This window comes from Protopterus annectens, chromosome 16.part0 (assembly GCF_019279795.1).
Source record: "Protopterus annectens isolate FY-2018-M chromosome 16.part0, PAN1.0, whole genome shotgun sequence".
Classification (NCBI taxonomy): Eukaryota; Metazoa; Chordata; order Ceratodontiformes; family Protopteridae; genus Protopterus; species Protopterus annectens.
The window spans coordinates 789,257,266-789,270,124 of NC_056750.1; the positions used below are offsets into that span (position 1 = coordinate 789,257,266).

A 12,859-nucleotide genomic window follows, 5' to 3' on the forward strand; every position below is an offset into this window, starting at 1 on the left:
ATCGGTGTCAGAGCCATGGCCTCAAGCTCAATGCCAGAAAGTGCACTATCATCCCCTTTGGTAAAATCTCTGTACCCATGAACTACAACATAGGCAGCAGTCTACTTAACGTCGAATGTGTGATAAAAGACCTTGGGACCCAGGTGGACAGTAGTCTCTCCTTTGATAATTACATCACCACAGCAGTCAGGAAATCCTTCTACATAGCACACCTCATCACAAAAGGGTTCTCAACCAGGAAAAAAAGAGGTTATTGTTCCCCTCTATTCAACACTCATTTGACCCATTATAAGGTACAACACTCCTCTTAGAATGTACCTCACAAGACATCTGCAGCAGCTGGAAAGGCCACAGAAGTACCTCACAAAGAGGATTACTGACCTCAAACAGATGCCCTGCACAGACCATCTCAAAAAACTCCAGCTTTACTCCGTAGCATATCGCCTACTCTGAGGTGATCTCTACCTAACATATAAAGCTATGTCAAACCCAGAGCTGTTGGACATGCTACGCCTAAAGAAATCACAATCCCTCGAAGTTGCACACTCTAGGGACCTAAACCATGTCACCACAATAAACAGGACATGCTGGAGGGATAGATTCCTGTCCCAGAGACTTCCCATACTCTGGAACAAGCTACCTATCTTTGTCAAGCAAGTTCCTCATTAGCATTCTTCAAGACAGGGGCACAGGAAAATAAACTTTATTGGGTGGCATAAGCCAGGAAACCTTGTTGGCTAGGCTTACTTAGGCCCTTAGGCCGACAACCTAGTACCTACCTATGAAGCTATAACTAACTAATGTTTTGCTCACCCATGTTCACAGATGAATATTGCTGGGATAGTTTGTGCATTGTGGAGTACCATGTTAGATCATTAGTTAGAGTACAGGGGATTAAGGCCATGACATGTTAATGAGCTACTTCCTGGGTGCAGGGTTTGATTCTCCCAACGTTCATTTGCCTAATGTGTGACCTTGAGAAAGTCACTTAACTAGACAGTCATTTTGGGCATTTGGGTTAGGATCCTTAATGGTCTCCTGGACTGCATGCCTAGTAACTACCTATGAATTTAAGAACCTATGAATCAAAACACTAGAGTTATATACACACACACAGCTGAAATCCACCAACTTTAAAAGCAGTTACTTGAAAAAAACATTTCAGTGAAAAACTACACAAGCATGTGTACAATTAATGGGACCCATCACCCACACAGGAAAAAATTCCACTTGTACCCCTAACCCTAAATCAAACTCTTACTTCAAATATAACCAGGACTTTTAGCCTCATTCTAACACTTCTAAAATCTAAAGCAAACCTTAATCCTAGATCTAATGCTCACCCTAAACATACCTCTCAAGTGTCCAGATTTTTGCCTAATATTTTTGGTCTATTCATAAGATCTGTGATTTTCTGGCAAATCACTGAGGAATAAAGTCACTAAATAATGGCATACATTTCAGTTTCAGACTTCATATCCTCCTGAAAAATGCATGCTAGCACCAACTCTGTTTTTCTAGCAACTTTCTAAGTTTATAAAATCAATATTAAAATCTGCCCCTATTTTCGGACCTTTGTCCCCCCATTATTTTAGACATTGTCCAGATTTGTACCATTAAGAGGTTGAGAGGTATGACCCTAAACATGCTCTTAAACCAAACCCTAATCCTAAAGCAGACCTAATTATAATCCAAACCCTTACACTGACAATAATCCAAACCCTAAAACAAAGCAACCTTAAATCCCAGCTCTAACCCTAAAGGCACTGATTAGTACAAATATTGCAATAATGCATTAGCCAGCTAGTGTTCCAGTCACCACAATATTTGACCAACCTGGAATTGATAAAGTTGTCGTTGACTAGGTTGCATTCCGTCTGTTATGTTGATCCTGTCCTATTTATCACTTTTTACTCAGTAGCCCTTTTTTGGAATATCAGAGCTACAATTTTCTAGAAATGTGCGCTCTCACTTGTATATAAGCTAATCATGTCAGTCCTGGTTCCGGACTAAAAATAAGGAAATGATTTCTCCATAAACCTGCTTCCCATTTCAGAATGAAGTGAGCCTAAATACATATAGCTGTGGCGAGTTTATGAAATACAAGTGTCTCTCTCCCCCTCCCTGTATTACCCTAACTTCATAGTTTGTTTGCAGTGCCAGTGTGAAGCATCAGGAAAAAAAGCCACCAGACACGTTTATGATTTATAAAGAGGTCATTATTCCAGTCTACTGATCACTCATTAGACCCATTAGAGTACAGCGCCCCTTTTGGAATGTACCTCACAAGACATCTGCAGCAGCTGGAAAGGCCACTTAAGTACCTCACAAAGAGGATTACCGGCCTCAAACAAATGCCCTACACTGACCGCCTCAAAAAACTCCAGCTTTACTCCGCAGCATATCGCCTACTCCGAGGTGATCTCTGCCTAACATATAAAGCTATGTCCAACCCAGAGCTGTTGGACATGTTACACCTAAAGAAATCCCAATCCCTATGAGCTACACGCTCTAGGTACCTAAACCTTGTCACCACAATAAACAGGACATGCTGGAGAGATAGATTCCTGTCCCACAGACTTCCCATACTCTGGAACAAGCTACCCATCTATGTCAAGCAAAGTTCTTCATTAGCACTCCAAGAAAAATCTCACTGAGTGGATGGGAAATAGGAAATACACCACAGTGATCACTTCTGTCTCTCTGCTGGACAGTGGCACAGGAAATTAACTTTCTTGGGTGGCGTAAGCTATGGAACCTTGCTGGCTAGGCTTACATAGGCCCTTGGGCCAATAGCCTAGTACCTACCTATGAACAGTCCAGAAAATCATCATATGGCTTTCTTATCTGCATAATTGTAAAATTTTGACCATGTAATTGCTTTTGCCACCGTTAAGGTGGAAGGAACTCCAAGAACCCATCAGAGACTGAGAACTAAAACAGACATATTTGCAACTTTTTGAAATAAATACCCCAAGAATGTGTAGCTCATTCTGTAATATTATGTCTATTCCAATCACCCCTCCTCTCAAATTCTCTTCTTTGTTTACTTTTCTCCTTTACAGAATCTACAACTTGCCCAAATGAAAACAGACTCTTATTTCATTGCAAATTGCTTTAATATATTGTTCTTTTATACTTTGGTATTATGTCTGCTCTTCTCTCAACCACCTTTCCAATTTATGTAAAACTATACTCACCCTATATGTATATTTAATTATTGTTTTGTACAAATTCTTCTCTGATTATTAAATACTGTATTTTACTGTGGAGCTTTTCTCACAGAGTCTCTGCTAAAAATGGGCCTCACAGCTCAGTCAGACTAACCCGGTCAACAAATGTAAAATAAAAGAAATAACAAGAATTAGCCAAAGCAAGTAATACAGAAGTCTAGTCTTATGGGTTAGAGTGTAGCAACACAGGTCACCTAAACAAACTTATGCAAATGCAGACTTGTTTACCATATCACATTATGTTGACTGAAAAGAAGACTTTAGACCCAGGTAAGTCAATAACCGGGACGTCAATAATGAGACAATCATTTCACTAAAATACTAAAACATCTAGGTCTCAGATGAGTCAATCTGCTGTTTTACTTGGACAGAGAGACACTTTTCACCATGAAGTGGCATATCTTCTTGCTTGCAGCGATTTTTCTTAAGGTTAGCAGCGGGAGCCCAATTCTGTCTGAAGACAGTATTCAAGTGCAGGAAAACTTTGACCAATCAAGGGTAAGCATATGAAATATGGCTAAACCTACTTCTTTGGATCATGTCTAAAGAGATCTGACATTAGCAACGTAGCAAATGTGAGCCAGAATGCACATTATAAATAATGAGGATTTAAAAGTTTTGATTATTCAGATAAAGTTATCTTCTGTATCACAAAATATAATGGGATTCTAATGCATGGACTTTAAAGTTGGAAACTTGTTTTAAAACTCAACTGGCTTTTGTTTCTCTGTAACTCAGCTTAACTCCTTAGGGATCTAATAGCTGGAATGCAACCATTATAGTGACAAAAGCATTATCAGCTTTGTATTATAGTAATATTTTCTTTTTTAAGTTAGAGAAGATAAAATATGAAATTATTTTATCCTATTCCGTTTTAATTCAAAGACAAATTTATGACTGCATATGCAAAGCTTTCAGTACTTTACACAGACACACACATGCGCAGATATAAAGACATGCATACACAAGTACAGTTGCATACACATATGCATGTGTATAATATATATGTGTATAATATATATATATATATATATATATATAATGTGTATAATAAATTATATATATATATAATGTGTATAATAAATTATATATGTTTATAATAAATTATATATGTTTATAATAAATTATATATATATATATATATATATATATATATATATATATATATATATATATAATGTGTATAATTATATATATATATATATATATATATATATATATATATATAATGTGTATAAATTATATATATATATATATATATATGTGTATAATAAATTATATATACACACATATATACACACATATATATACACACACATATATACATATATACACACATATATACACACATATATATACACACACATATATATACACACATATACACACATATATACACACACACATATATATACACACATATATACACACACATATATATACACACATATATATACACACACATATATATATATACACATATATATACACACACACACACACACACACACACACACACACACATATATATACACACACACACACACACACACACACACACACACATACACACACATACACACACACACACACATACGAAGGACAAAAATGAAACGCTTTGTACTGGAAGAGTTTCACTGCTCACTGTGAACTTTGCAGAATGAACACGACTGTATGTCTGGGAAGTTCTACTTATAGCAGTTAAACCCCTTTCCTGTCTTACCCATTCCACTTGCATTCAGACTTGCTCATTAATATAGGACTATACAATGTGACAGATTTGTTAAATGTCTGACTTTCTGTAACATCTTGTGAGACCATCAAGATATAAAATTTCTAGAAAATCTAAGATACATAAGGCACTCCAAATCACGGTCTCTGTAATAACTAAAATGCATGCTCACTGCCAAAAAAATAAACCTCAACCAATTTCATTGTTCACCAGCTTATCAAGAATCACCTGCTCATTGAAAGCCAGATATGAAAACCTTGTGAAATCAGCCAGCCATATCTTACAAAAATGTCTGGGCCTTTGATAGCTTGGGTTTAACACTAAAAGTCCAACAGTTTACCTAGTGGGTGAGGTCCCAAAGATAAGATGCTAAATGAAAGATGTGCTGATCTGATTAAGATTACAGAAAGGTTACTGTGGTAAATGACAGGATGAAGGTCTATAGCATAGTACAGACAGAAAAAGCTAAACTCATGTTGGCCTACACAACTACTTGTAGCAGGAGGGAAAACTAGTGTTGGCCTAAACAACTACTTGTAGTAGGAGGGTAAACTCATGCTGGCCTACACAACTACTTGTAGCAGGAGGGTAAACTCATGTTGTGTAGGCTGAGGGTAAACATGTTGACTTACACAACTTCTTGTAACAGGAAGGCAAACTCATGTTGGCCTACACAACTACTTGTAACAGGACGGCAGTGGAATAGTTATTTGCAGCTTTACAGGCGTGTAACTCACATGCATAGCAGTGTGCAACCACTGTATTACATGTTAACAGATTTGCTCTCAATTTTTGGCAGTTTATTAACATCTCAAAGTCAAAATTAAAATAAACAGAACAGAATCTTATGCTTCTGACTCATACACTTTATTAAACATATCCCCGGGATTCAATAACACCTACACTGTGTGTACAATAATTGTACACCGTTCTGAGTGAACAGACAACACAGATATAACTCACCTTCCTCCTAATTTTAGTTTTCCTACTGATTTTCTTGAAGCTTTAAATATTAATGGTGATTAATAAGGGTTACCACAAAGTGTACACTATGTGTACACAGCGTAATCTTTAAGTGACTTGAATGCACAAAAAATGTTCTTGAATACATACTCATGTACACTTAGTGTAGGCCTTATTGAATATGGCCCATCAACTTGTATGTAAATCTTTTTTTAAGGGTAACCTGGGAGTATGTGATTTGTTCAGAATCTAACAGTATGCAAATGTATCCTGACATAATCAAACCCAAATCTTCATGATGTTTAACACTTCATACTATATCTGTATTTCTTCATTTGCTAACCGATTACTTCTTGTACAACTCCAATTTTATAAATTCTTCCCATCTGTTTTCTACTTGCTAAAGTCTGCAGTTTTATCTTATTTCTCCTCAGTACTTTATATCACTCTAGTTTCTCACACATCCTATCTACCCTTAAAACAAAATGTCTTCTTATTTACATATTTATGGGAATATCGTGTTTATTTCCCTGTACTACTGATTTTCTAGATGCAATTCTGCAGGTTTTTCTTCTTGTATACCAAAAGACATGCAAGTTAATTGATGTTCCAAATTCTTACAACTTTCTGTGCTGTGGGAACACATGCCTGCAACTTGTGGTGGACTGGCATGATCAGGACTAATCCCCACAACTTTATATAAGTTTCTTTATAGGGCATGTTCTCTCTCTCTCATAGGTGTTTTTACTAGGCTAACGAGCACAAGGGCCTTTTAAGCATAGCCATGCATCCCAAATCTCTTGACAATGCAGTGGATTTGGATGGATTAATGAATAGATGGATGAATGTTTGTAAGGAAATTAAACTATAGTGAAGTTATCAGGAAGGGTTTACCAAATGAGTTGCAGAGTCTTAGTGGTTTCCTAAAATATTACAGGCTGCCAGAACCTATCAAAATACTCACCTTATGAATCTATGCCAGGAATTCTAAAGCGTAACCAAGTTCTTTTTAAAAGGTGATATGCAGTCACTGTGTGACATGGATTTTTCAAGTAAAACTCTACAATTATAGTAGTTTGATTTGAAATGGGGTATCATAGGTGCCAGAGTGGATGTTTGGGCTCAGAATGTCAATAAATGATGAAGTTATAAGTGTATTCAACCTCACACAGAACAGAAAAAAATCTTGCAACTTTGTTAGCAGGGAGCCAAGCCACTTTTATAGGTTCATAGGTAGGTAACCAGGCTATCGGCCCAAGGGCCTAAGTAAGCCTAGCCAACAAGGATCCCTGGCTTACACCACCCAAGAAAGTTAATTTTCTGTGCCCCTGTCAAGCAGAGCGACAGAAGTGATCCATGGGGTGTAGTTCCTATTTCCCATCCACTCAACATTTTTCTTGAAGAGTGCTAATGAGGAACTTTGCTTGACAGACTGGTAGCTTGTTCCAGAGTATAGGATGTCTCTGGGACAGGAATCTATCCCCCCAGCATGTCCAGTTTATTGTGGTGACAAGGTTTAGGTCCCTAGAGCGTGTAGCTCAGAGGGATTGGGATTTCTTTAGGTGTAGCATGTCCAACAGCTCTGGGCTTAACATAGATTTATATATTAGGCAGAGACATGCTACAGAGTAAAGCTGGAGTTTGAGACAGTCAGTGTAGGGCATCTGTTTGAGGCCAGTAATCTTCTTTGTGAGGTACTTATGTGGCCTTTCCAGTTGCTGTGGATGTCTTGTGAGGTACATTCCAAAAGGGGCATTGTACTCTATAATGGGTCTAATGAGTGCCGAGTAGAGGGGAACACGGACCTCTTTTTTTCCTAGATGAGAACCCTTTTGTGATGGTGTGCCACATAGGATTTCCTGACTACTGTGGCGATGTAATTATCAAAGGAGAGACTATTGTCCCCCTGGGTCCCAAGGTCTCATCACACATTCGGCGTTTAGACTGCCGTTTATGTGGTAGTTCATGGGTATAGAGTTTTTACCTAAAAGGATGGCAATGTACTTTTGGCACCAAGATTGAGGCCATGCCTCTGACACCAGCCATCTGTCTCAGTGAGGCTCTTCTGTAGTATGTCCACATCATTTGGGGACTCTACTATGACTCCTAGTTTGCAGTCATCTGCTAACATCGTTAGCCAGAGGCCTTCTGAGTTAGCCTATACTTCAGAGAAGTAGATATCAAACAGGAGAGGTCCCAGGACTGAACCCTGTGGTACTCCACTTGTCACTGGTTTGAAGTTAGATTTGGAGTCTGCAATTTTTAGCGTGTTTGTTGCGTCAGTAAGCCAGTTGGCAACCCATCTTGTGATGTAGGGATTTACACCTAGTTTAGTGAGTTTAGCTATAATTCAAGAATGGGGGATGGTGTCAAAAGCCTTGCAGAGGTCAAGATAGGCTGTGTGGACCACCTTACCCTCATCTAAGGCTTTGGTGACTGCCTCAAAGTCGATGAGGTTCAGAAGGCATGATATGCCTTTCACAAACCCGAACTGGGTGGGGTCCAGTGGTTGGAGGTTACCAATGTCTATTTATGAGTTCCATGATGATACACGTTCCATGGCCTTGCAGAGCAGGCTCGTCAGGCTAATGGGGCAATAGTTCTCTGGATCAGTGGTGGCTCCCACTTTGTGGAGTGGGATAACTGTTACTGTGCACCATTCTGTGGGCAGAAAGCCTGATGTGAGACAATGAACATGATGCTTAGGTGGGGAGCCAGTTCGTTCTGAAGTTCATGTAAAAAGCAGCCTGAGATGTTGTCCAGTCCCATGGATGCTGTGTTTTTGGTTTTAGAGTGCGCAGCTGTTACCTGCATAGATGTGATTACAGGGTCTCTGCATTCTTCCTGTATAGATATGGGCCCTTTATGGGGTGAGAGGAGGGTAAATTTAGCACTAAACCTATCTGCCAGGATACTGGCAATATCAGTTGGTTCTGTAATTTTCACGCCGTTGTGTTGCAACTCAGAGCAGATCTGGGTGTTGCCACTGAGATTCCTGACATGGTTATAGAATGCTTTGTGGTTGCCCTTAGAATCAGTGGAGATTTTGTTTTTGTAGCTAGCTTTGAAGGATCTTATAAGGGATCTCAACTTCTTACTGAGGCTGACCAGGGAGCTTCTCCACTCGTGGGATTTTGCTCTCTTTTGCAACAGTTTCTTCCTTCTGTTGTAGAGTTTGTTTATGGCAGGGGACCAACAGATTGGCTTCCTTTTTTTGGAGGATATCGTCTTAGTTCTGTTTGGGATAGCACAATCCATAAACTTGTCCAAGTGTTTATAGAGAGCATTTGTGTAGGATTCAGCAGTTGTAACTGCATTGTCCATCTGCATGGGTGTCATGAAGTTCGCCACTTCTGTCTTAAGCAGCATGAAGTTGGCTTTGGAGAAATTTTTTTATAGTGGTTTCCTTAATGGTGGGTGGGGGCGGGATGCAGATATCTAGGGTGATTAGCTTATGGTCGGGATCTGACCAACGAGGAGTTTACTTCAGGTGTAGAACACTGGTCACTCATGTTGGTAATGACTAGGTCTAGGATATTGTTGCCCCTGGTGGGGGTGTGGATAAGTTGATCCAGGGCACTGGAATTTATGAATTCCAGAAAGTGTTGAGCAAAGGTGGTGGTACACGAGTAGTTTTCCCAGTTAATGATGGGATAGTGGAAATCACCCATTAGGGTGTGTGTCTGAACCCTAATATTTTCCAGTATATCAAGAAAAGAGAAGTGGGAATCCCGGGGCATGGTGGGGGATCTGTAGCAAGCTACAATTTAGATTGCAGTTTTGCCCAGAGTTAGTTGCACTTGGATAACCTTGGATGCATCATGCTGCGCAACTAGCATGGAGGCGTGGATATCCTTAATGAATATGGACACACCTCTGCCTTTATTGTTCTGGTCCAGGTTAAATGGCCGAACAGTGTGGTATGAGTTATAGTCTGGTAATGCAGGGGTGCTCTCTAGAGCCTTGAACCAGGTCTCAGTCACTGCACAGATATCGATGTTCTCCATTTTAAGGAGTGCCTCGAGTGAATGCATTTTGAGAGTTAGACTTCTAGCATGGAGTAGAATTACCCTCAGTTTTTGCTTGCCTGTTCCTGTTACGGTGGTGAATTTGTCATTTGAACCGTGCCTAAAAAAGGTACTATAGGGGCAGCAAGACCCTTAGCCAGAATCCAGAATTCCAGGGGCAACAGGTGCAGGCCATCTCTGGCAAAGCATTGAGGTCCATCAACCATGTCGTCCCAGGCAGACAGATAATGGCTCCCCTTAGAATGACACCAGAAACTTAGCCAATTGTTGAAGTCAATCATTTTGCCCTTTTACTATCTTATTTTGGGTGATGGCAGGATGCTACCCAGGGCTAGGGTCATACCTGCCTGGGCTACAAGATCAGATAGCTCTTCCATGTCTCTTTTCATGTAGTCCAGGGAGGTAGGTCTCAGGTTGTTCACACCAACATGGACAATGACAGAGTCATATTTATACTTGTGGAGTGACCTGATTGCATGGGTTATGTGGTGGATACTAGCACCTGACGGACAGCTGAAAGTAACCTTCTCCTTATTCAGCCTGGTGAGTGGGACATAAGTGTACCTGACTATAGAGTCAAATAGGACCAGTGTGATGGGTATGTTGTTTTGCCCTATGGGCTGTGGTTTATTGGCAAACTGAGTCTGTGGGCTGTGTCTCATCTGGGTTGTGTTGGGGAGGTGGAGGTTGCTTGTGTCTCTGCTTTGGGAGGTCTCTGTTGCTTGAGCAGATAATTGAGAGCCTCTGCGAATGTTTTTGTGTTTCTATGTGTGGATTTTGGTGGTGTAGGTTTAGCAGGACTATGTGATGAGTGTGGTATGGTGCAAGTGTTCACCTTCTCCTCGACTGTCAAGTTCCAGGTTTGGCTAGATAAGTGCATCTCTCACAGGTTGTGGTGTTGGGTGGTAGGAGGAGAGGGTTGTCTGTGTACATGAGGCAATTGCTACATTGCCTCAAGATGCCCAGATTCATCAGATAGACAGGAGAGAACAATGGGAGCCGACACTTGGACATGCCTGAATAAAAAAACTACGTTCCTCTAGACAAGCGAGGAAAGTGAGTATAAGAGCTGTTTTTTGTTCTAAGCAAGTACAAAAACAGTTTTCCTCTAGGTAGAGGAAGGTTGAGTGCTGTACTAATTTGTAGCTTATTTAGTGCTAACAAGTTCTGAACAAGTGCTGAGCACGAATAAGCAAATTCAAGTGCTAAAACTAAGAATATGTATCTGGATCTTGTGGAAGATAGACTAGAACGTTTCCCTCCAACACAGAAAGGCATGGGGGGGGGAGAAGCTTACAAACAGTCCTGGATACAGCAAATCTGTATCTGGAATAGGCTAGTTACAGGAAAGATGGGAAACTAGTGCAAACATGGGCTTTTAAACCAGTAAGTTGAAAGAGATGGAAAAACTGCCAAACGGCCAATAAACTACAATTTCTGGGCCAGAAACCACTCTTGTGGAAGATAGGCTACTTAGTGCTTAGCACTCCCACTGATAAGCTAGAAGGCTTCCCTCCAACACAGAAAGTTTTTGGTGGCTCAAAAGCCTACAAACAGTCCTGGTTACAGCAAATCTGTATCCGGACTAGACTAGTTACAGGAAAGGAAGGAAACAAGCTTAGAATTTTTTTTTGGAAAGTGGAAAGGGAGAAAGGAGAAACAGAACATAATTCAAAATTAAGGACCTAAGTGGCTTGCCCTTCACAAATGTTCTCTCTGTATTAGGTAGAATGAGCTAGTGACACTAGACTGCAATATAGCTGAACAGATGGGACTGGTATGAGTGTCTTAAGTCAAAATATTATCTCACTGCAATCGGTTGAGTGAGCAAATGAGATAGACCCAGGAGGAGTGTTCAAAACACAAATTTAAAGGAAGAGCAGGCATTTCCAAAGCCACCAAGATTAATACCAAAACAAGAACAAGGAGAGTGAGTGGGAAACTAACTGCAGAAACAGAGAGAGACCACAGTATTCTATGAAACAATTAAATAGAAAAATAAATAACTAGAGAGAGAGAGAGACAGACCACAATATTCAATGAAACAAAGACAGAAAAATAAAATGCAGTACAATCTTTTAACACTGCAAGTTTGAAAAAGTCATAACTACCAAGTCTTAAACCCAGGACCTTGTGCAATACAATCACAGCAACACACCTCTACACCATCTGAGCTGTAGACTGGAAGGGCTGGAATGGTCTGTCATCCTGGAATGAAGATAATGTTGCAGGTCTGAATAAGGCAAGTTTGAAGGCTAGGTTACTATATACATTGGTGAGATCAGGAGGATATGTGATGATGACAATGGAGGATAGTTTTTGAATTCTTTAATTTAGGGTAAAATAGGACATTTTGCTTATGGGGAGCATGGGTCATTTGGCTATTTTGAAAATAGCTTTTGCATTTTACTCTAGTCATGATTCTAGACAGCTACAACTCAGTTCAGCAATATGAACTGTCCGGCTAGTTTTAATTTAATTATGAATTTGTTTCCACTGTATGAAGTAAAGTTACTGAGTTAGAGGGCAATAAGTGCACTGAATGAGTGCTTTTTTATATTGAACGAATCTTAAACACAAACTAGAAATCATTCAAGAAACAAGAACTAAACTGAATAAACTTTCAAAAAACATTGTTGAATCAGAACATTCAACTACATTTCCTATATATAGGATCAGCTGTCTTTCAACTCCGGTATCATCCATACATGTCATCAGCCAACTTTTCATACATCCTGCAGTAATCCATATGCACTGAATACCTTATTCCATTCTTTTAGTATGAAAGTAGCATTCACCTAATAACCCATGAACAAAACCGCAGCTTGCAGAGCAAGTGTTAGTGAGTGGTATTTTTCAGTCTTTTGCAATTAATACCCTTGTTAAACTTGCTACTACACATC

At 39.6% G+C, this 12,859-nt stretch overlaps 1 protein-coding gene across 1 annotated transcript in view; it reads left to right on the plus strand.

Moving 5' to 3' along the window:
• The first annotated feature begins 3,547 nt into the window (after nucleotides 1–3,547).
• Nucleotides 3,548–12,859, plus strand: part of LOC122790796 (alpha-1-microglobulin/bikunin precursor) — a 227,648-nt gene continuing 218,336 nt past the window's right edge. Inside the window, exon 1 of the mRNA XM_044058418.1 lies at nucleotides 3,548–3,731. Within this exon, the coding sequence (XP_043914353.1) occupies nucleotides 3,621–3,731 (111 nt within the window). The 5' untranslated portion in view covers nucleotides 3,548–3,620. The remainder of the gene's footprint in view (nucleotides 3,732–12,859) is intronic.